This window comes from Epargyreus clarus, unplaced genomic scaffold (assembly GCF_041222505.1).
Source record: "Epargyreus clarus isolate Ecla_fem2 unplaced genomic scaffold, WU_Ecla_fem_2.2 ptg000018l, whole genome shotgun sequence".
NCBI classification, from domain to species: domain Eukaryota; kingdom Metazoa; phylum Arthropoda; class Insecta; order Lepidoptera; family Hesperiidae; genus Epargyreus; species Epargyreus clarus.
In genome coordinates this window covers 16,010,079-16,031,606 of record NW_027332226.1, presented here as the reverse complement: position 1 = coordinate 16,031,606, position 21,528 = coordinate 16,010,079, and the positions used below count along the sequence as shown (strand labels likewise).

Sequence of the window (21,528 nt, the reverse complement as noted above, 5' to 3'; positions counted from 1 at the left end):
ACTACCATTTGAAACATATTTTCTTGATAGGTCAACACCTTTGTTTACATTTTGGACACCTAATTATGAATCAGACTATAGGTAGAATCTGTAATATGATATTACGGACTCTACCTAATTATCAGTAATATCATTTTGCGGATTCTACCGTCATAAACATACCAGCCCCAAGATGCCCGTTCCAAGATATTCGTGCATCGGTATCATCCACATGATTCGACATCACTCCATTTTTTTCATTCTCATCGCAATCCTCTGTTAACAAATACGACAAATAATTTATTATCCAAATCACACTATCATATATTTATGGAATATATGGTTTGGTAATGGCAATTTATTTTAACTTATTCTTAACAATATTCTTTTATTGATAAATTCGTATACTTATAAACTAAATAATCGGTACGAATTGTTGGTTTGATAAAACATATCGTCGCTTACCGCTAACGGGCATAGGGAAGGACAAGTAGTAGTCGGGCGTGTGCGCGGCGGGCGCGTGCGGCGCGGGCAGCAGGCGGGCGAGCGCGCGCAGCAGCGCGGCGCGCGGCGGGCGCTCGGCCGCGAACAGCTGCAGCAGCGCCGCCAGCTCGCGCGCCGCCAGCCGCGCGCCGCCCACCGCCTGCACCAGTTCCAGCACGCTGCGCTGCAATTCTGTAACAACAACATGCCAAATTATCGTTTATATCATTCATTCGGTATTATTGTAGAGAAAACGTAATTATGAATGGAAGTAAGTATATTTAAAAGTGTGACGATGCCAATCTAGAGTGACCTAATAAATGTTATGTGTATGGTATATGGCAACACGCGTGTCTCACCGGCGAGGTGCTTGTCGTCGCAGGCGAGCAGGCGCGCGGCGGGCGCCCCGCGCGCCAGCAGCCGCGCCAGCAGCAGCGCGGGCGCGCCGCCGGCCGCCAGCCGCGCCGCGCACGCGCGCGCCAGCCCGCAGCACACGCGCTCCAGCTCCGCGCGAGACTCGCCCGCGCTCTCCTCCGACAACAACCTGCCGCGACAGCATGTATTAGCCCAAAATCCACCCACTACTGAATAGCTATACAGATTCGAGTTTCATTAATACAATAATTATAAAGTTCATTATTATGATTGAAATATATTTATTTTTGTATAGGCCAACGGCGGCACTTACAAATGTCAGTTGCAATATTTGTCTTAAACTACTACCGGATCGGAACGAGACCTCTACCGAGAAGATCCAGTAAGAAACTCAGTGAGTTTGTGTTTTTTTTAATAATACTTATTCTCTATAACTATTCTCTATAACTCTCTATACTTATTCTACAATAATACAACAATAATACAATAATACACTTGCCTTGCCTTCGACTGTTTCATTCATATTCACACTCATTCTGCCACACATATGTTCACACTCACACACATACACACACATACTCATATGCATACACGTATCACTCGCGCGCACACAGTGTCTTACAGGCTCCACAGAATACCAGCGTTTCAGATAACTAAGCTTATCTGAAACATTAAAGCTGAGTGGAGACCTTTTCGGTTAAAAATAATTATAATATTTTTTTTTGTATGCAATTTTCTATTTGTGTTCATTGTATATATTTTTTTTTTTTTGCCGAATAAACTATTTTCTTTCTTTCTTCTTTCTTTCTTTCTTTCTTTCTTTTTCTCTTCTTTTACATTTTTACATATAATTAATAAATTTTAAAATTAATTCAGTATCCAATTTATAAAAAACAAACAATTAATTATTGTATTAAATAAATATCAGGTTAAAAACAATGAATATATTTTTTCTCATTATTTGGGAAACGCCATCCTCTATCCCAAATGAATATCAAAATTGAATAGATAAAAATAATATTACTTGTCAATGAGTTGTGTGAGAATATCTATGACTATGACGCATAGCTCGGGGTGCGCGATTTCGCCATTCTTACTATAGGGCGGACACTCCATGCTCGCCAACTCCTTGTAACCGTCTGCAAACAAACATACAACAAAAAAATAAAGGTCAACAAGCCATACACAACTGCTCTGTATTTTAATAAGACAAATCCTGGTATTTGTTCTACTAGTGCCGAGAGATCTAAGTTTAAAAATTTCTTTGGATTGCTTATGTTGCGTAATATGCAGGATATTCTTAAGCTTTCTAATTTTGTAAGCATCCATGCCAATATGCAATTTATATTGCAAAATATGCAATTATAATTTTATAGAAACAGTAAGGAATATATATTAAAATAACTTACCCGAAACGTTGCTATACGTCGACATGGCTTTAGATAATTTCCTCGTTTTATAAGACGATAACTCTAATTTGCCCACTTCCACATCGGCCTGCAAAAATATGTTACATAAACAGATTTTATTGCAACTATTATTACATTGAAATTTACATATGAATGTTTAACCTAATCCTAATGGCTTATATTGCAATGTCGAGGATCTGGTTTGCAACAAAATAGCGGATATCTAAAAATAATTTATGTCTGTATTCAACTCGTTTGTATAAGATTATTTAAATAAGCCTTACTTTTGTAATAAAAAGGAATAAAACCTAACTTTTTCTCCATATTATTATTATGAACAATGTATTGAATATATACACAATGTATTGAATTAAGTTAATAATAATTTCTTAATAGCATACTTTCTTACTTCCGTATAACACCGAGAACTTTGGAGGAATGCAGACAAGGACCAGTTTTTGCCAAATGTAGTATACGTAACCTATGTATTAGCATGTCAATTAAAATAGTAGAAAGCGGGCGATCTAGCTTGACTAACTTTATTTTGCGTATCGTATTAATGCACAGATTTTACGGTTTACGACGATCCCAGTTGTGGGAATTCGCGTCCAATAAAGAAAAATAAAAAAGTTAAACAGTTTCTGAGTTAGAATGGCCCTTACGTCGTTGTTATTAGATCGTCGTTAGCGGATGTACCTCGTATCCGTCGTCGGGCGGGTCTCGGGGCTCGCTGCGCTCGCTGGCGTAGGGGCCGGCGACGCTGTCCTCGCTGGACGAGCCCTCCGCCGAGCTCGCGCCCGCCGCGCACGCCAGCGGCGGCGCCTGCGACCAACACACCCCATTTTCAACAAATTATCTTTTTATTCTAATAAAACCATTGCGTCTGAATGAAATTTGGGAAAATTCGCTGTAATTTATAAAAGTTAATCCTTTGCATCATGATCCCGATCGGTTCAATCGTGTTCTACATTAGCCGGTAAAAACTAAGAGGTAAATAGGTAGATTATAGGAAACTTTTGCGTTTATTTAAACAAAAAATAGATTTAGGTGTTAATATTTATTGTTAATATATAATTTTAACATTTATTCGAAACTATTACAAGTAAACTTTCATGAATATATAAGGAAAACACAATTTTACAGTCATTGGCGATCATTTAAGTGTAGGGTTACTTCTCGCGTTGTTCACATGAGTTGTCTCACATGTACTGCCTGGTCGTGAGGATTAAGTTACATCTGGAGGCTATAGGTACATACTTAATTATAGACATATGATAAGTAATAACTTTATTTTTTCTATATCAAGGTTTCATTGTATTAGAATAATACTATTTCTTGATCCAATTTACAACTTTTTATCATCCCCGCGCAAAATACGACTCTAACGTCAAGAGCGTTCTTTTTCTTTTTTATGCTAATGCACACAATCGTGTAACGCATGTAGCCAGTGACTAGATAAGTGGGTACTTATTATTATAAAAATAACACAAAATAAATAATTAAAATAATGCTATAATTAAATAATTTGAATATATTTCTAACAATTGTAGCTAACGCACACATGCATTGCTATGTCTTTAAAAACTAGACGCATTATAAAACAGACAGATAATAATGAATACAATTAACATTATACGTTCCAAGATGTTTATAAGATTACAAGAATTTTAAACATTTAAATAGATAATTAGTCATTTGAGCCATACCTAGCGTAAGACAAGTCATGTGACCAAGTAGAGTCACAGTTTGGGCGTAGTTTGTGCCCCAAATCGGCAAGCAGGTTGCCAAGAAAGTATTGCGCAACACAAGCCTGAGGCCCCAGGCAATGGCCCCTGGAGCTAGTGAATATTAAAACATTGTTATATATTTTTGAAACGTTATGTACTGTTTAATTTAATTTGTAATCAATCAATAAAAAAATAGGTTTAAATCTGTTTCAATATTCGTGTTAAAACAAATAACGGTACAAAAGTAGTGAAAACCGGTTCTTCCACATACACAAAATATTTATTTGACAAGAACATAATATCACATTTGATTTCGACTGTGAAAATACTTTATTATTTCACCGCTCTATATTAGTAAAAATGATGTTTCAAGTTCAAGTTGCCGATAACGGATTTTTGAATGTAAATAAATATTTCGCTCAAATGTGATCGCTTCTAAAAATGTTCATTATTTCTTTGCTGAGCTGAGTACCGTTAAAAGTCGTAACTAACTTACTTAATAAAACAAATTATTGTAACATAACACCTATTGTAACATAATTCCTATCTATTAAAGAAATAGTCAAAGACAGACAATCGTAATAAACCAAATTTTTGAGCTTCATGCACGAATTTCCTGTCTGGCACGAAATTCCCAGAATCAATTTAAAAGGTAAGTCTTATAAGTCTAATAATTATTAAGGAAAGCCGAATTCTATAAAAGATGATAAAATTTTAATATTAAAACAAAAAAATATTTTCACATTTTACTTTCAACATTTAGGGCGTCGAATGTACAAAAAATTATAAAATCATGGTTTTATAATAGGTACCTAATTATGCTCGTTTGTTTTGACCTGTACTATATATTATTAATATCGTGATAGGCTAGTGTTTTTGTGCGAAGTCATTCACGAAATAATAATTATATGCTAAACCTTGAAGTGTGTTTGGTGTGCTACACTCATATTTTTGCTCTTTAAGCCATAAAAATTACTACATACCTATATGTATTCTTGCCTCCCAAACAACAGATAATTCTTTTTTTTTTAAATATGTTTTACCTTTAATAATAATTGAGACATTTTTACGTGTTTTTTAGATCATATCTTCAACTGATTTACAAATAAGAAGCCGGAATATTGTAAAAAACTAATTGTACTAAGTATTATTGCAATATACAAACAGAGTATCTATTAGTGACATTTAGGGAAAACAACACAAAACCAGCTTAACAATGCGAAATAAAATGTCCAATGCAAATTTGCTCAGAGAAATAAAATAATGACACTAGAATTCGTACAAATATGCTCTAAAACCGTTTTAGAGTGGTGTCGGGTGTTTGTAAACGTAGTCGGGCAACGATTCCGATGTATAAAATCGAAAACGATACAATTTAAACAATATGAATTTAAATCCACGAAAGAGTTATCATTTATATTACTTACAGTCAAATACCGCGGGAAAGACATGTAAACGATGTGAATTACCTATTTACCTACCTGTAACGTTTTTACTGAAGAGTAACTTCAGCTGCATTTGTGATATGGGACAAATTTGGCAATTAAAACTTTCTTAACGTCTTCGATACTAATTGTACATCTTTGCGACAGTACTATCGGTACGTAATGACAAACTACAGCAAAGTTAATTATGAATTTAATTTATACACATAATTAAATTTTCGTAGAACTAGCTATATTTTACTAGCAAACAAACATTACGTCACTGTCCACATTTCGTGCGATTTTAGATTAAGCCGATGAATTCAAAAACATAAATAAACATATATACAAAAACTATATAATAAAATACTCTATTAATTTAATCATAGTATTTTTATGAGATCCAAAAATACTTTTTACCACACCAATGGTTCTAGGATATGAGTTGACAGTTACGAATTGATATCTTGCAACATATTAAGTAACTAATTATCCGTTTAGATAATTTATAATCTGAGCCGTGTTTATATTTAATTTATATCAACAAGGTTAAACTTACCACTAGCCGTAAAAGTGATTAAATAAATTGGCACTAATATGTAAACACATCAACACTGTATCCAAATAATCTCTTCTATCCAATTAGGGACTGGAGCCACTCCACTTTATTCTCAATCAAAACTAGTTTTTACAAAACAATTAATAAGGAAAAAAAAGATAAGTGGGTCAAATTGGACAAAAGCAATAAATATTGGGCGAATGTTTGTGTTCCGATCCGGCATACGTGTGGCGCGGTAACGGGTGCGTCGGCGTGTATCGCGCGCCGGCGGGCAGCGGGCACTGCCGCGCGCCGCCCCGGACACATCGTACCAGAGTATAATAGTACGGTATATGCTCCACAACCGGTCGCGGTCCTACACATCACTGGTCTAGGGACCTCTTCCAGCTATTTTTTGTGTAGGTCTATTGCGCATCGAGACAATTTCAACAGGGTTTCGGTTGGGTGAGATGTAAGAAGAGCATTATTTTATTAATTTTAATAATTTTGCTACTTCTTTGGATGCATGCGCGAAAACGATAAGTCGAGTCAACAGTGTTCAAGATTTCATACAGATAAATAAAATTTGATAACGTGCAAATAAGTACATAACGTGTTATAGTGGTGGACAATTTTGGATCACAGACACGAATCTTAAAATTTACATTACAGCTATTAGAGAATAACATTCCAAGAATTAACGTTGGATGAAATATTTATCATAGTTTCCCGGAGTAGTTCCACGACCGGTTCAACATCTTCACAGACGGACAATATCTTTCGATTACTTTCTCATGATAACGATTTGAATATATTCCGACGACACTACGATAGAATAAATTTACCCATTAACATCCAAGCGTAGTATACTATATGGTTGCAGCGCTATTCGACGTTGTATTTACAGTAAATATTTATATTACGTAATATAAATTAAGCAATCTTCGAATGAATCATTGTTTACAAAGTTTTATGTTATTCAACATAAACATAAGAATGGCGTCTAATAAAAAGGTAAACGACTTACATACAAGGAGATACTAGGTTATAATATATTGTAATACGTTCGCGGTCAGTAATTTTCAACAGTCAAATATTCCTAGTAATGAGCTGCTTAATATGAGACCAATAGAGGATTGTTGCATAATTACTGAACGCTCCTTAATGAGCCAATCAGCCACAGTCGTTAGCGCATCGACTACATCCTGCAGGGCAATTTGACTAAGCTGGAATACCTTCAGCTTCGTTAATTCGGGATCGATTTTTCCAAACATGTAGTTAGAATTCTTCCCTGGACAAATTGCATCGAAAGAACTTAACAATTGCTTTTCCAATGTCGTGGAAGTAATAACTAAAATGTTAGCTTTACGTGTTTGAAAAATATCAATTGGTAGCCTTGTGGACTGGACCTACTCTTTCGAATTCATTAAAGAATAAATAAAGAAAACTGATCGATTCATTAGTGTTATCTGTATTATTATTTTCTTACATTTTCTGCATAAATGTAGCAGTTGACCTTGACTGGTGTAAATAAATAAGAGTGTTGTGTATGGAAGGATTAGATTACGTTTCAGGTTTCATTGGGTGCACTTACCTAGACAGCGCAGTGATTTGTTATGTACGTCTGGAAGGTGATTCATACACTGAGAAGAAGCAAAGAACAGCCGTGCCAGCTGTCGAAACTTGATGGAACCATCGCTAAGAGTTCGGACTAGTAAATTTATACTATAAAATAGTAATATTAAAGAAAAACATTCAAAGAAATTACGAATTTATTTTTGACAAAATAAATCCTTACTAATATTATAAATCCGAAAGTAACTCTGTCTGTCGGTCTGTCTGTCTGTCTGTCTGTCTGTCTGGTTGTCTCTTCTTTATGCCTAAACCACTGAACCGATCTTAATGAAAGGAGATGTTTCAAAATGTATGGGCTCCCGGCCACCTTTTGTACACTATACTAAAAACTAAGAAAACATGCAAAGAACAGTTCGTAGTGGTTCATTTTCTTCAAATCATGTTCGTTTCATTGTTAAAAAACAATAATTATCACTTAAACTTGCAACACAACAGTGGAAAACATCATGGCGGTAGTGATTACCGTAATAATGTCATCTGTCATTCTATTTTAACTTACTATATACATTATATACTTTTTAATATATTTTTATGCGATTGGGCGTAGATATATAAATATTGTATTGTATGTATTGAGAAACAATATCTATATTTGATAAACATTAATTATATTTACTTTCATAAATCTTGACTTAAAACAAACATACCAAAATAAGTACTTCTATACCAATTAATTTTAGTTAAAACATTTAAGTGTGCAAATAAAACAACTTTAACTACACATTTAGATAATATTTAATTTATTCTTCACTTAGATACATTATTTATTCATTTTCAATATCTTCCCTTATCGATATTTTCATCCAATCATGTAGCAGGTTCTGTAATATCCTGTGACGAGCTCAGCCCAAACATCAAACAATGATCATAATGTGAGCGCAACTACCTACGAGTACGGTTCGTTGCCCAGCGATGCAGTTGCAATAATAACTGATTATTTTGTCATCCCAAGAATGTCCTTGTCTTGCTATTGTAATTATCTAAAAAAAGAGGAATGTAAAAAGATTAGCTTCCCTAGTTTAAAATTATTAACGATTATTTCACGATTAATACAACTAACTGATGTATATTTTATTACCTGATGATATTGAATCCTTGTCAACACAATCCACAGCGATCGCACGAAATTACAAGAGTCCATAAAACATAAGCTGGGTAAACAAGTAAGGTAGAATCAGTCCAAAATCGTAAGCAGCACAGAGCAGAAACATATTCAGGATTGAAATCGAATCTTCTCACCAGTACATATTTATTCAACGTTTACATTGGAGTCCACTATTATATAATATGTATATATCAACTTTTACACATATCAAATTGACAACTTCTTCTTTTTCAATTTGACATGTCACTTACATCTATAAAACCAGATACTATTTAAAAGGTAATTTTGTTGTAATTATTATAAATAATTAATTAAATTCAGAAATAATGACGGGCTACACAAAACAAAAGCCAGGTTGTAAAGTACTGAGGTAACAATAACTTTACGACAAAAACAGTGAAATACAGAATTACCGACATCCAAAGAGTATAGTAACCTATGTGTGGGGTACACACACATACATACATACACACACATACACATAGGTTCCCTGACAGTTTTGAAAACTTGACATTGACAGTATCCCTCCATATTTAATATTTTAATGAGGAATGCTTATTTTAAATATTTTTAAACAGGAATACTTTAGGTTATCAAAATATATGTGTATTTTTCTTCAATTATACAAATTATTCGTGTTTTTTAGATATAGTGTACATGAGATGGCCGAAAATGAAACATCTCCTTTGTACAAAGATAGTGTGAGATTCGAGAAAGGACATAGGATAGTTTTTATCCCGGAAATCCCACGGGAACTAGGGATGGCGATCTATGATCGATTAATCGGAGAATCGATCTTTTTTACCCAAAACATCGATTATTTTAATCGATATTAGTAAGGATTGAATCGTAAACTATGCATTGGATCAAGTGATCTTTAGCAAAGTTGAAGGTAGGAATTTACAGTTTTATGCATGTTATATTATTTTCTTCAAACGCGGGCGAAGCCGCGGGCAAAGACTAGTCCAATTATAGATGAAGAAAAATCTATTTCCCTAGCCAGAAAATGAATGAATTCATTTTGGAAAGAAACTAAACATGTTTGTGTTTGTGCGTCATGAGATATTACTTATAAGGATAAAATTCTGAGAAGTAACTAATTGTATATAAGTACACTCGTTTGTCTTTAACAAAGGTGTATTTTTAGGAAATACGTTTTTTTATCCATTTTCATATTGAGCTTTAACTAACTAATTCTTCGATATTATTTCGATTGGTTAATACATTATGTGTTGTGTGTCAATGTGATCTCCTAAGATATTAAGGTATTTAGTAAAGGCATACACAATATATTAATACATAATGATGTTTATTATCGATGCGAGTTGTTTCGGCTATTAAAGTTAATGTAATTACGTCGCAGTTAAATTGTGAATATTGGATGACGCGAATTCTGTGAATGCTATGAAATATGACGATGCTGTATTGCAGCGAAAACGCCAAAAAGTATAACCTTGGAGCGGTCGGCTGCATTTTCATGTGTACGTAGTGAACGTACCTTAGCGGGCGCGGCGCAAGGCATGGCGTGGCGGCGGCTGGGCGCCACGGCCACGCCCACCAGTGCGTCGCACAGCGCGCGCAGCCCGCCGCCCGCGCCGCTCGCCACGCCGCCCACCGCGCCGCTCGCCGCACCGCTCGCCGCGCCGCTCGCCGCACCGCTCGCCGCGCCGCTCGCCACGCCGCTCGCCGCGCCGCCACTGGAGGCGCGCGCGCTGAGCGCCGCCCGTACCACGCTGCAGCTCGTCGCCTTCGAACGCTCCGACGTCTCCTCTATATTGTAGCAACGTAACGAGTACAAAAAAATCTTTTCTTACAATTGGAAAGAAAAATGAGATAGAATGTGATGAAAAAATAGGAATCTGAAAAGAAATGATGAAGAGCAAAATTGTGGAAATAACTTCTTCAAATTTTTAGACATAACTTAAATTCTAGTAATCAACTTTCATGATGCAGAACGCAATCTGTCTATAAGCAAGAAATAGCGAGTACGAGTAGTCGAAGTCATAAGAACTTGAATCTATCATTTTCGTCTAATTTAATCCCTATTAATTATAATAAGTCTTACAATGTAATTTAACCTTGATATCTAAGAAACTATCTAACGTTCCACATGACGTGCACCAGTATCGCGGTTGCCGTCAACCGTGTAATGCGATGGGCAAGTAAACAAATGACCGGAGATAGATAAAGTAACATGCGATCGTGAGAATTAGCAATTGGAAATGCGAAACTATTATCTAATAAATGGTTAATGGCGGACCGATCCCGCGGCGCTCGGATGTCGGTGTCATGTAACCATGCCACTGTTTGTAGAAAGAATCACGAAAAAAAACATAAGGAGAATAAAACTAACAGAAACTCTTCGACTTTAGCGATTGTAAAAGTGCAAACATAATTATATTTTTATGATAGTAATTTACTAATCCATAAATCAGAAAAAACATCAGATGTTTTATTTCAAGCGGACCCGAATATTTTTCATATATTTAAAGACTTGACTAATACATGAAGTCTTACCGGACACGGCAAACTGGACGGTGAGTAGAGCTTCCATAATCTTGATGAGCACCCTGGCCTCGGCGGGCGGACACTCGCAGTTGCACAAGTAGTGCAGGATGAGTTTGAGCAGCGCGTAGCTGTCCAGGAACACGCTCTCGCTCACCACGTACTCGCGGAACATCGGGCTGTACAGGCACAGGCCGGCGCACGACTTCCAAAACGTCAACACGTTCTTCAGCACCTCCACGTGATCCTTCTGGGAATCCGCATCCCCATTCTCGTTCGGTATAAATGCATTCTTTATTAATATCGGCATCGACGACTTCCGAGTGGGCGAGGACACCGGGTGATTAATAAATGCCAGCATCTCCCTCTCCTCGTTCACATCGCACAGCTCCTCGAACTTATCCTCGGGCAATTTCAACTTGTATATTTTGTAGCACTTCTCCGTCATCTCGCTGAGAGATTTGAACAGCATTTGGACCGAGGCTAGAGAGTTTATTTCCCTGAAGTACGTTAGTTCCGCGTTTTCCTTCATTAGCTTAAATATTTCCACCGTAATGGCAATTTCCAGGATTGCACAGCATTGGTTCGAGAATTCCGGCAAGGAGATAAGTTCAAGGACGTAACTCAGACCACCCTTTTGGATGAATTGTTCCGCAAACGACACAGTGTTTAGAAGGCTGGCGAAAATGTTTAGGCACGATACCGTCAAGAAGTAAGCCGCCTCATCTAACTTTATAGTATACCGGTGCTTCGAGACTATGAATGTCGGATAGATAACGCTAAATAGCAGTTCATACTTCATTTCCATTCGACACTTCGGCGTTACCTTCAGTAGGTGGTTTACGGTCGCATGCAGGACGTTGTTGTGGTTATCCAACTGGAGCAAGGAATTGTAGTGGATTAGAAACGACCACACGCTCTTTCTCTCCATGGGACTCACCCCGTAGGAACAGTACTTCCTTCCCGGGTCCCTCGCGTCGTCGCCGGGCTCGCAGATGGAGCACGGCAGCTGGTCGGTGACCTTCGGAACGAGGACGCTCGCGCCCAGCTCCCCGTAGACGGTGCGCTCGAGCAGCCGGAGGCAGGGCGCGGCGAGGTCGGCCTGCGTGAGCATGAGGCGCACGACGCTCTCCATGAGCAGCGTGGGCGGGAAGCAGCAGCAGACGCCGCAGCGCAGCAGCACGCGCAGCAGGCGCGGCGCGAGCGCGGCGAGGCGCTCGTCGGGCAGCAGCGCGGCCAGCGAGCCGTACAGCGCGGCCACGGCGCAGGCGGGCGGCGCGGGCGGCAGCGCGCCGGGCCGCGCGGCGCCCAGCGCGGCGTGGTGGTGGTGCGCGCCGGCCGCCACGCGCGCGCGACACGCCTTGTGCCGCGCGCGCCCGCACGCCGCCGAGTGGATCACCTCGCTGCGCACGCGCTTCATGCCGCCGATCAGCTTGCCGATCGCCTCCGTGAGCTTCCGGGCCGCCGCCGCGCTCTCCTCGCGGTCCGCGCCCGGGATGCGCACCATGAGCTCCGTGCACTCCTTGAGCAGCCCGCCCTTGAGGCACTCGCCGTACAGCTTGAACTGGTCGGTGAACTCCCTCAGCTTCTCGACGGACCGGCACTGCATCAGCAGGCAGTGGAAGAACGCGGTGATCGAGTACGCGATTCCGAAGACGAACTCGAGCAGGCACCGACTTTCGGTCTCGTTCGGCTTCTCCGCGTCCTTGGCACGATTTTGGCATTCACCCTTTATGTTATACTTAACGCTAGACTTACATATCACGTCTTCGAGGATTCGAAGCAACATTGGCAGGATTCCGTTATTGATTAACTTGGCACATAAATCTGAATGCACTAACACCTGATTTAACGACACCATCAATAGTTCCGTTAGAGCTACTTTAATTTTTGATAATTCTAAAGCCTCATACGCCAGGGATTGCACGGGAAGGGACCCGAATTGTAAGGTACATAGATTTTTTAGAGCAAAATTAATACATTGCATCGATATCTGTGATCCTTCCGAGCCGGACAAGCTGCTCTCCGCCTTGCAGAGCTCTTGCAGAAGATCTATTATAATGAGAGTAAACTCAAAAGTGCTGATCTCAGAATTTATAATTTCCTTGTGTTTTTCATTCATGTAGTCGTCTGCCTTCGGTTTCGACTTCCGTGGGGTGTAATAGGGATCACTGTACAGGGTGTCATTGGGAAACTCGTTCGATGACCGCAGAGGGGAGTTGAAGTATTCGAAGTCATCGTTGGCCGAGCACACCTTGATGGTCATGGAGCGGTTCAAAACCTGGAGATCATCGTTGGAGTCGCCCGACTCTGTCGACTGTTCCGAGTCTACGGCGGACCATTTCCTTGATTTATCATTCTCTAACTTGACTTGTCCATTGTACCTCGACCTGTGTGAAAATGAATACAGTCGTTAGTTGTTAATCGTTTTTTTATATAGCACATATTATTTTCATATATATTTTTTTAGAAATCAATAATAAAAATAATCTGAATAAATATCGTTTATGTCAACTTTACCTTCCTGGCCCTATGTTCCTTTCTGACGAAGCTACTGAATTGACCTTCGATGACTGACAGCTGACTGACTTCTGTTTAGACCATATTCTGAAAAAGATCTGTCGATAAGAAAATTGCACATACACCTTATTGCTTTAAAGACATTGGTAATTTTAAGATATTTCTTTGAATACTCTCTTAAACTTATCTTGTTAAATGTGTATAATAAGATACAATACATGCTCACTTTAATTATTAATTAATTGTAAGATTGAATATAAAATGTATAATTATATGTAATTGAAAATGCTCACTTTAATTATTAATTAATTGTAAGATTGAATATAAAATGTATAATTATATGTAATTGAAAATTAGTATTTTTTGAAAGTTGTGTGATGTCGCGCCATTTGTGCTAGGCATCTCCAATAAAAACTTGACAGATATTAACTATGCTAAATTCACACACAAAAAACCGATGCTGACTGATAGCGACAAAAGAAATACTTTAGATCTGGCTCTTTTGGTTCATTGACATGAAATAACATTACGAAAACACGTGTATTATACTTCTGTACATCTTATAACGTAATAATATTATTATTTATTAGGATTGCGAGTAGCAAGATAAAATCTGCATTCTGTCTTCGCAATCGCCGCCTTACGAATTAGTGTTAAAACATAATTTTATTTTTGTTAAAATCGTTGTAATGTCATTAAAATATATTTCCCGACATATAAAAAAGGGCGCAAAAATATTGAAATAGGTCTAGAGTTTCAATCTTTCAATTTTATCCCTAGATGTAATGATGATACCCTACACTCGAGCGTCACACAACGCCACCGTCAATTTTCTTCATAAGATCTGATTCATCATTATTTCTTAAGCACTAGCATACAATGGGCGGCCACTTCATCTTGATTCTTGACCCACTTCTCGAGCATACTGTGCATTAAAAATTCAAGAAACGCCTTCATTTTTTTTTTCATTCTACTTGTTTTACTTCTACTATTATCGTACATAGGCGTAAGACATTTCTCACATCACGACAACTACTTTTTCCGTTCCACTACTTGACACACCTTCCGTTGCAATAAGAAATTTATACTCATAGTCCAAAATGTTTTTATGTCCAAAAGGTCCACAAGGTAGATATGAAATTCTATATGAGAAGAAGAGGGAGATTTACGACGAGCTTGACGTCATATGGTTTTTTATTTTAAAAAACTAATCAGCTATTAAGGAACAAGGAAATCGTCTTACCAAAATATAAGATATCTTATGAACAAGTTTATCATGTTTATCATGAGCAACACAATTCTAGAGAAATCATCTCAAGAGGCTTTCCATTGCGTTGATGACAATGTTGACACAGGGTGGCAGCGATGGTATCAACAAGATTATGGTATTTACTCCACAGATAGACAGATAAGAATGCAATTTATTATTGAGTTAGGTCAAGTTAGATTACATGAGAAAAGTACCTTTTTATTGTTAAAAATATACTCATGTTTCAAAATGATTTATGTGATGTTGAGGTGACATTGCCGCTGATTAATACATTCATGCATGCCAATTAGTATTTTATTTGAAATTGTATGCAAAAATTACTTTTGCTTATATTGTATTTATATTGAAAATATTTATGTGCGTATTGTTTGCTTTTAAGCAGATACGTCCTTGTTGTGGTCTATCAGCTAAATGCGTAGTTTAAGATTAATTTTAAATATTTCCTCAACATTAAGAAGCAAGTATAACGAATGAGTATAAACAACGTGTCATGAGTACCCGTTAAGTATTAAAACGTCTCAATTTGGTCATAATATTAGTAAAAAAAAAAACAAGTATAACGAGGTTGGATAATACCTATTGGAGAAGAGTTCGTGCATGGGCGGGCGCGGCGCCTGCAGCGGCGCGGCCAGCGCGGCGGCGGCGGCGGTGGGGGCGGCGGCGGGTGTGGCGGGCGCGGCGCCCAGCTCGCCGAACAGCCACACCAGCACCGAGCTCAGCTGCCGGCAGCACGACAGCCCCTGCACCGTGCCGTCGATACCACATTACACGTATTGCATGTGCTTTATGTTATCTTATGGTTCCTTACTAACGTTATAATATTATTAACGGACATCGAAAATAAGGAGGTTCTGTATTCGGCTGTATGTATTTTTATAAAAATACTTTAATTGTACTTTCGATATTATCTTATATTGAATTTGTCCATAGATACTGCAAATGAAATTCTCAGATTCATAGCGTTGCTATAAGACAGTCACGCAATATCGTATTTCTAGTTATCACAACCATTATTTGAAAATAGCGAACCTTATCTTGTAATGTTCAATTTGTAGCAAATACATAAAAAAACAGAAATAAACCATATAAAGTCGCAGACATTTATAAGCTATTTAAGTAATTAGGAAAGACAATTCTGTTTTAAATCAATGAAAGAAGCAATACAATAACCCCATTTATTAGTAGTGATTAGGAAAATCACCATGAGCAAACAGAGCTGTGGTATTAGTCTTATCCAATTATCACTCTCACCTTACAACATAATTACTCAATGTTAAACTAATTTTTAACATAACAAATTAACAGCTTTCTTTAAATCATTAAAATTCAAGCGGTTCCGTTCGTAATCATAGACATCATCATTATAACAATTATCATTATTTAAATGTATGATAATGTACCTATACTTTTTACGTAATACCGCATTTTTGGCTTCGTTCGCCGATGACACATACTCATTAAAATCAATAACAATATGTAAACCACACATCGTTACATTATTTTCCCACGCAACCTAATTTATAGTACTCTGTCTCTGTCAAACGCAACATGTTAAAAGAGGACAGTAAATCGGTAACCAAACCATGCTATAATATGATAATCCGTTTTATTACTGTGATAATTGACTAATCGATAGAGCAATATCTTCCTTTTTATAACACAATTAATGTCTAGTTTATAAAAAAATCATTCATTCACAGTAGAGTGAATATTTAAAAAGTAATCAATATTTTAAAACAAGGAATTCCTAAGCGGAGTTATAAGTGAAAATACTAGTTACATCATCGTTATATTTATAAAAATCTAAGGCCGTTTGGAACATAAGTAATTACCGCTCAATACTTTAAGTGTAGGCAGAACACGCAAGCTGTAATTACTTTATTAACTTTAAACAAGAATGAGGCTCGGCGGGCTTCAGACAGTGATTACAGATGATGATATTCATCTAACACGCTACTACTTACTACAAACCAATAAGCACAAGTTATAGTAACATTTAATTTTAGTCCTTTTTCATACAAATTAAATTTTTTTTTTTATTATTTACAGGTGCCTAAATTTATTATTCATTAACTTATTATTTATGTATGTAATTGTATTGAAATAAATAATAATTTAAAAAAATCTAAAAGAACACGTTTTTTTAATTATTATTTTTTTTAAATTTTTTAGTCTGTGACAAATTCAGAAATTGGGGAATTAATTAATCTAATAAGCATAATCGGAAACTGTTATTAAATTATTGCATTGTCATCGGTCCTTTATACATGTGCAAAGTGTCAAATTAATCAGAGTTGTGGAAGTTGGTGAAAATTGAGCTCAAAGATTCCGTTACATACATAGAGACAACCCAAGCTAATAAAAGCATGTTAAAAATACCAAAACGATTATACAATAAGAGAATTTTTTGACAAAACACGTATTTATCTAAAATCAAATTGAGTAGCGGGGTCAATTTTAAAAGGTGTCAGGGCCCATAACGCCGGCCGGCGGTTATCGCGGGTCGCGGAAACTGCGTGTCACAAGTATGTAGCTATCTACACTCACATGTACCCCGCGATTACATATACTAGGGATGGATATGAAACTACAAACTTGGGTATGGATAGGGATTTATTAAATATATTATATCCGTTTTACGTACGCTTAAGGTTATGGAATTATTTAGGATACTTTCGATTGCGAATATAAGATTTTTAAAGGATTATAAAAGTAAAGAACCTAAAGTTATGGCAATATTTTAATTTTTCTTGCAAAGTAACTAAACAACTTTGCTTGGTAGGGCGAAAACATTTTATACTAGTGTGTTATTTTATTTAGGCACCGCCCATATCCGAAATGTTTTCGGATACATTTTTATTTTGGATATCCGATAGTTTCGGTTGCGGTGCTACATCCCTGACATATACTGGCATATGAACAGTGAACCAAGGAAATCCGCGCACAACTACGAGACTGTATACACCGATATGATTATTACTCCTCTGTAATAGAGATCAGTTTCGCATACATAATACGTTTGTTGCGTACACACCATGTGGATCATGTGTAGTACTAATTTATATTATAAGTTTATCTGTATTTATCATGTACTCCTCTAGATACAAGATAAACTGATGGCTAATTTGTTAAAGATAACAGTCATTAACTATAAAATAAACCAATTATCATTCTTATTAAATATTCAAATATGTTAAATTTGCTAACTTAAATGACACCTTTGAAAAACCTTTACAACATTTTTTATTAAGTTATTATGGTATGGGCTTTTCTATGAAAATCCTTTACCATGGCATACTTTCTTCTTATTTATTTATTTTAGACTTTCAAAATATTAGATAAAAGAAATCCAACAATATCATAAACAAAAATGAATCGTCATAACTAAATGGTCTTTGAAATGTGCCTCCCGGGGCCCTAATTTAATTTCAAGGTCTTCAGGACATACATGTAAAATTCATGTTTTTTTTTTATAATATAGAAGTAGCAGACGAGCATGCAGTCCACCTGATAGTAACGGTGGCTACTGCCGCCCATGGACATCTATAATCAACCCCAGATATTCCTACCTGAGGTCGGCAACAGATGCGCCGCTACTCCTGAGGACTAAGCTGGAACGCCTCGGAAAAGTATGTCTCCCTTACCACACCCTTCAAAACGGAACACAGCAGTAACACTGCTGTTATTAGGCAGAAATAGGTGTGGCGGTGGTGCCGCCGGAGTCGAACCACAAAGGGTTCTACCACCTTCTTGTCTTGTTTTTCGATCTAAGTAACATGGTGTGAATAGGTCAGAGGTACCTCAACCCCCAGCGCCTTAAGCAGCACGAGGCACTTCCAGGCGACGCCGCCGAGCAGGTACTTGCGCAGGATCTCCGCCGAGCTCTGAGCGTTGGCCCGGCTGAATAGACTCGCTGGCTTTGAACTACACTCCTCTGATTTATTGTCTGTTGAAAATGTGCATGTGTATGTTATAATTATATCTAGTTGAGTATTTCAAATGTAACATTTATACAGTCCAATTCGATTTTTTGTAAATTAATTTTCACTGCTTGTCAACAACCGTTTAAGTGGCTATAGTTATCTGTTTCTGAGATCCTCTATGGCACGTTTTATTCTGGTGTGGAGACTAAAGAACTATTAAAGACTAAGCTGAAATTAATCGATTGCGTTTTTATGTATATTGGCCTTATACCCAGAAACACACTTGTAATAATTTCCTAGGTTTTATAAAAAAAAAAAAAAATAACATATTACCAGCGGCATTGTCGTCGGTGGTGTTGTTGGCGGTGTCGAGGTGTTGTAGCGGCGCGTAGTGCGTGTTGATGGAGGACGTGACGCGGTGGATGCCGCACAGCAGCTCGCACCCCACCAGCGTCACCACGCCGCTCACTGGGCTGGACAACAACAACAGTACATTATATCAACACTAACCAAATGTGTCATTTTAATAACAAAAATATTAATTGGTATTCTGGAAGTTAATAACAAATAGTATTCATATAATTATTACTATTACGTCTTATCACATATTACGTCTTTAGCGATTACTTATAGTTTTCTTAATTATAAGCAAGACATAATATACGTAATAAAAGAAATATATTCATTAGAATATATTAACAACACGATTTTCACCAGGAATTGTAAATAAGCTTATCAATAAATTCGTCCAATTCGTAGTTTTTAGATACTCTGACACTTACCAAAATTTTATTAAGTCTCTCGGATTGTCGCCTTTGTTGAGACGGATAAGGAACTCGGCCAGAAATAAATCCAGCCAAGTGGATTTCTGGAAAATATGAAATAATGTAAGAATGTTTATATTCTGAATGAAATTGTGTCATAGCAATAGATAGGTTAATACTAATAGTTGATCGATGATTTAAAGAAGACTTTAGGAAACCGATGGATTGAGAAGGTACAGAGCCGATTGGAATCGCACCAATGGCCTTGGTCCAACAGGAGACCTCAAAAGGCAGATAGTGGAAGTACATCTACGCGCCTAAGGCAAGGTCTACCATCTCTTAAAACAATATTATTTTAATCTTACATTGAAATTTCGTGCCACGACCTCGTTAAAGTAAGATTGTTTTCATAACATTACAATAAGCAGTTTTGTATTATGTCGGTCGAAACTATTCATTCTTTTTTGCAGGAAATTTAAATTTTTAAGTAATATATGACAATTTCAGTTGGTTTTATGCAATGGATAAGCGAAAAATAATAAGGGTATAAGTTTGTTCAACTGCGTATAACGGAATATTTTACTCTTTTAACGAGGTCGTGGTACGAAACAAAAGAATGTGGATGCAATATTGAAATAATTTTTTCCTGAACTATGATGGTTTTTAAAAGATGGTGGTAGGCCCCCAGCACTGACTTACTCGCAGAATAAAACTGGTGGAAACGTAATATTTTCACAAAATATGTATGTTTTATGCACAAATACAGATGTAAACAACGATATCATTTTCCACAAGGAATAGAACGCAGATGACAAAAGGATGTACTCCAGTTTGTTACCTCATAAGTGCCGGTCTCCGCCTTGAAGAAGTGATCCCAATATAGCTTGAGGGTATCGGCGTCCTCTTCCGCCGCCATTATCTACGAACGCCAACCTACAGAATATAGTGAAAGATATAAAGTACCCTCTTATTAAAAATCCATTTCTGTTGATTTATATAGTTAAAGATAATTAAAATGTTGGTAGGATCATAAATATACCACTAGTCTTAATTTTATTCAACAAACATTTCGTTGTAATATTTGTGTGACGGTGGTAGCACAGTATAAGGATATACAGTATTTTATCTTCATACAAACGCACGAAACGCAAGCCACGCCTACTCGCCTCGAGGTAAGTAAACACTCGGTACACGCAGTGTCGTGAATGTGCCACGGTGACGAGCGGGTGATGTGACGGTTTTGTAAGATATTTTGTTGTTTCAAGAATAATATGGCGAAGAAAAGTTATAGATTATATTGTGTTGTTTTTGGTTGCTTCAATTCGTCAATAACACATCCAGATATAACATTTTTTAAACTGCCTGGAAACTCCGAAAGGTAAGACAATTACAATGATTTTTATGTTAATACTAGATACTTAATCTACTAGGTACTACTACTACTAAATTAGATTAGTTTTTAATTAATACAATTTGATATTTTAAAAAATACGTATGATTGTTGTAATTTTGGTTCAGTAGACAGGTGTCAGAGCTTGTTATTTGAGGTTATCCCTCTTCTGAATTAATAGAATAAAACTATTTCTTCGACCAATTTACAACTTTTATTATTCCCGCGCAAAATAAAACTCGAAACTGTTGATAAACGAAGGGCTTGCTTGCACAACGCACGCGTCGTATTTATTCGTCGTCGCGCGGCGCAACAAAGGCTGAGGGCGTGGCTTAGCGGCCTTTCGGCACCCGTTTGTTCGCGCGATATGCCGCCGAGGGACTATTCTGAATGAGGTAATATAAATATTAGAAAATGAGAATTGATCTTAATTTATTTAGATCAATATTTTATTATTGTTGTATTATTTTAAGATCGTCAA

At 37.1% G+C, this 21,528-nt stretch overlaps 1 protein-coding gene across 1 annotated transcript in view; it reads right to left on the bottom strand.

Annotated features, from left to right (window-relative positions):
- mv (lysosomal-trafficking regulator mauve) overlaps positions 1 to 21,528 on the bottom strand; it is a 49,476-nt gene that overhangs the window by 20,877 nt on the left and 7,071 nt on the right. Inside the window, exons 2-16 of the mRNA XM_073082804.1 lie at positions 20,496 to 20,590; positions 19,676 to 19,761; positions 19,227 to 19,366; positions 18,771 to 18,916; positions 15,547 to 15,710; positions 13,701 to 13,787; positions 11,193 to 13,570; positions 10,377 to 10,445; positions 10,174 to 10,265; positions 2,943 to 3,068; positions 2,247 to 2,334; positions 1,862 to 1,976; positions 822 to 1,006; positions 445 to 654; positions 163 to 255 (exon numbers count right to left, since the gene is read on the bottom strand). Of these exons, the coding sequence (XP_072938905.1) occupies positions 163 to 255; positions 445 to 654; positions 822 to 1,006; positions 1,862 to 1,976; positions 2,247 to 2,334; positions 2,943 to 3,068; positions 10,174 to 10,265; positions 10,377 to 10,445; positions 11,193 to 13,570; positions 13,701 to 13,787; positions 15,547 to 15,710; positions 18,771 to 18,916; positions 19,227 to 19,366; positions 19,676 to 19,761; positions 20,496 to 20,573 (4,057 nt within the window). The 5' untranslated portion in view covers positions 20,574 to 20,590. The remainder of the gene's footprint in view (positions 1 to 162; positions 256 to 444; positions 655 to 821; positions 1,007 to 1,861; positions 1,977 to 2,246; positions 2,335 to 2,942; positions 3,069 to 10,173; positions 10,266 to 10,376; positions 10,446 to 11,192; positions 13,571 to 13,700; positions 13,788 to 15,546; positions 15,711 to 18,770; positions 18,917 to 19,226; positions 19,367 to 19,675; positions 19,762 to 20,495; positions 20,591 to 21,528) is intronic.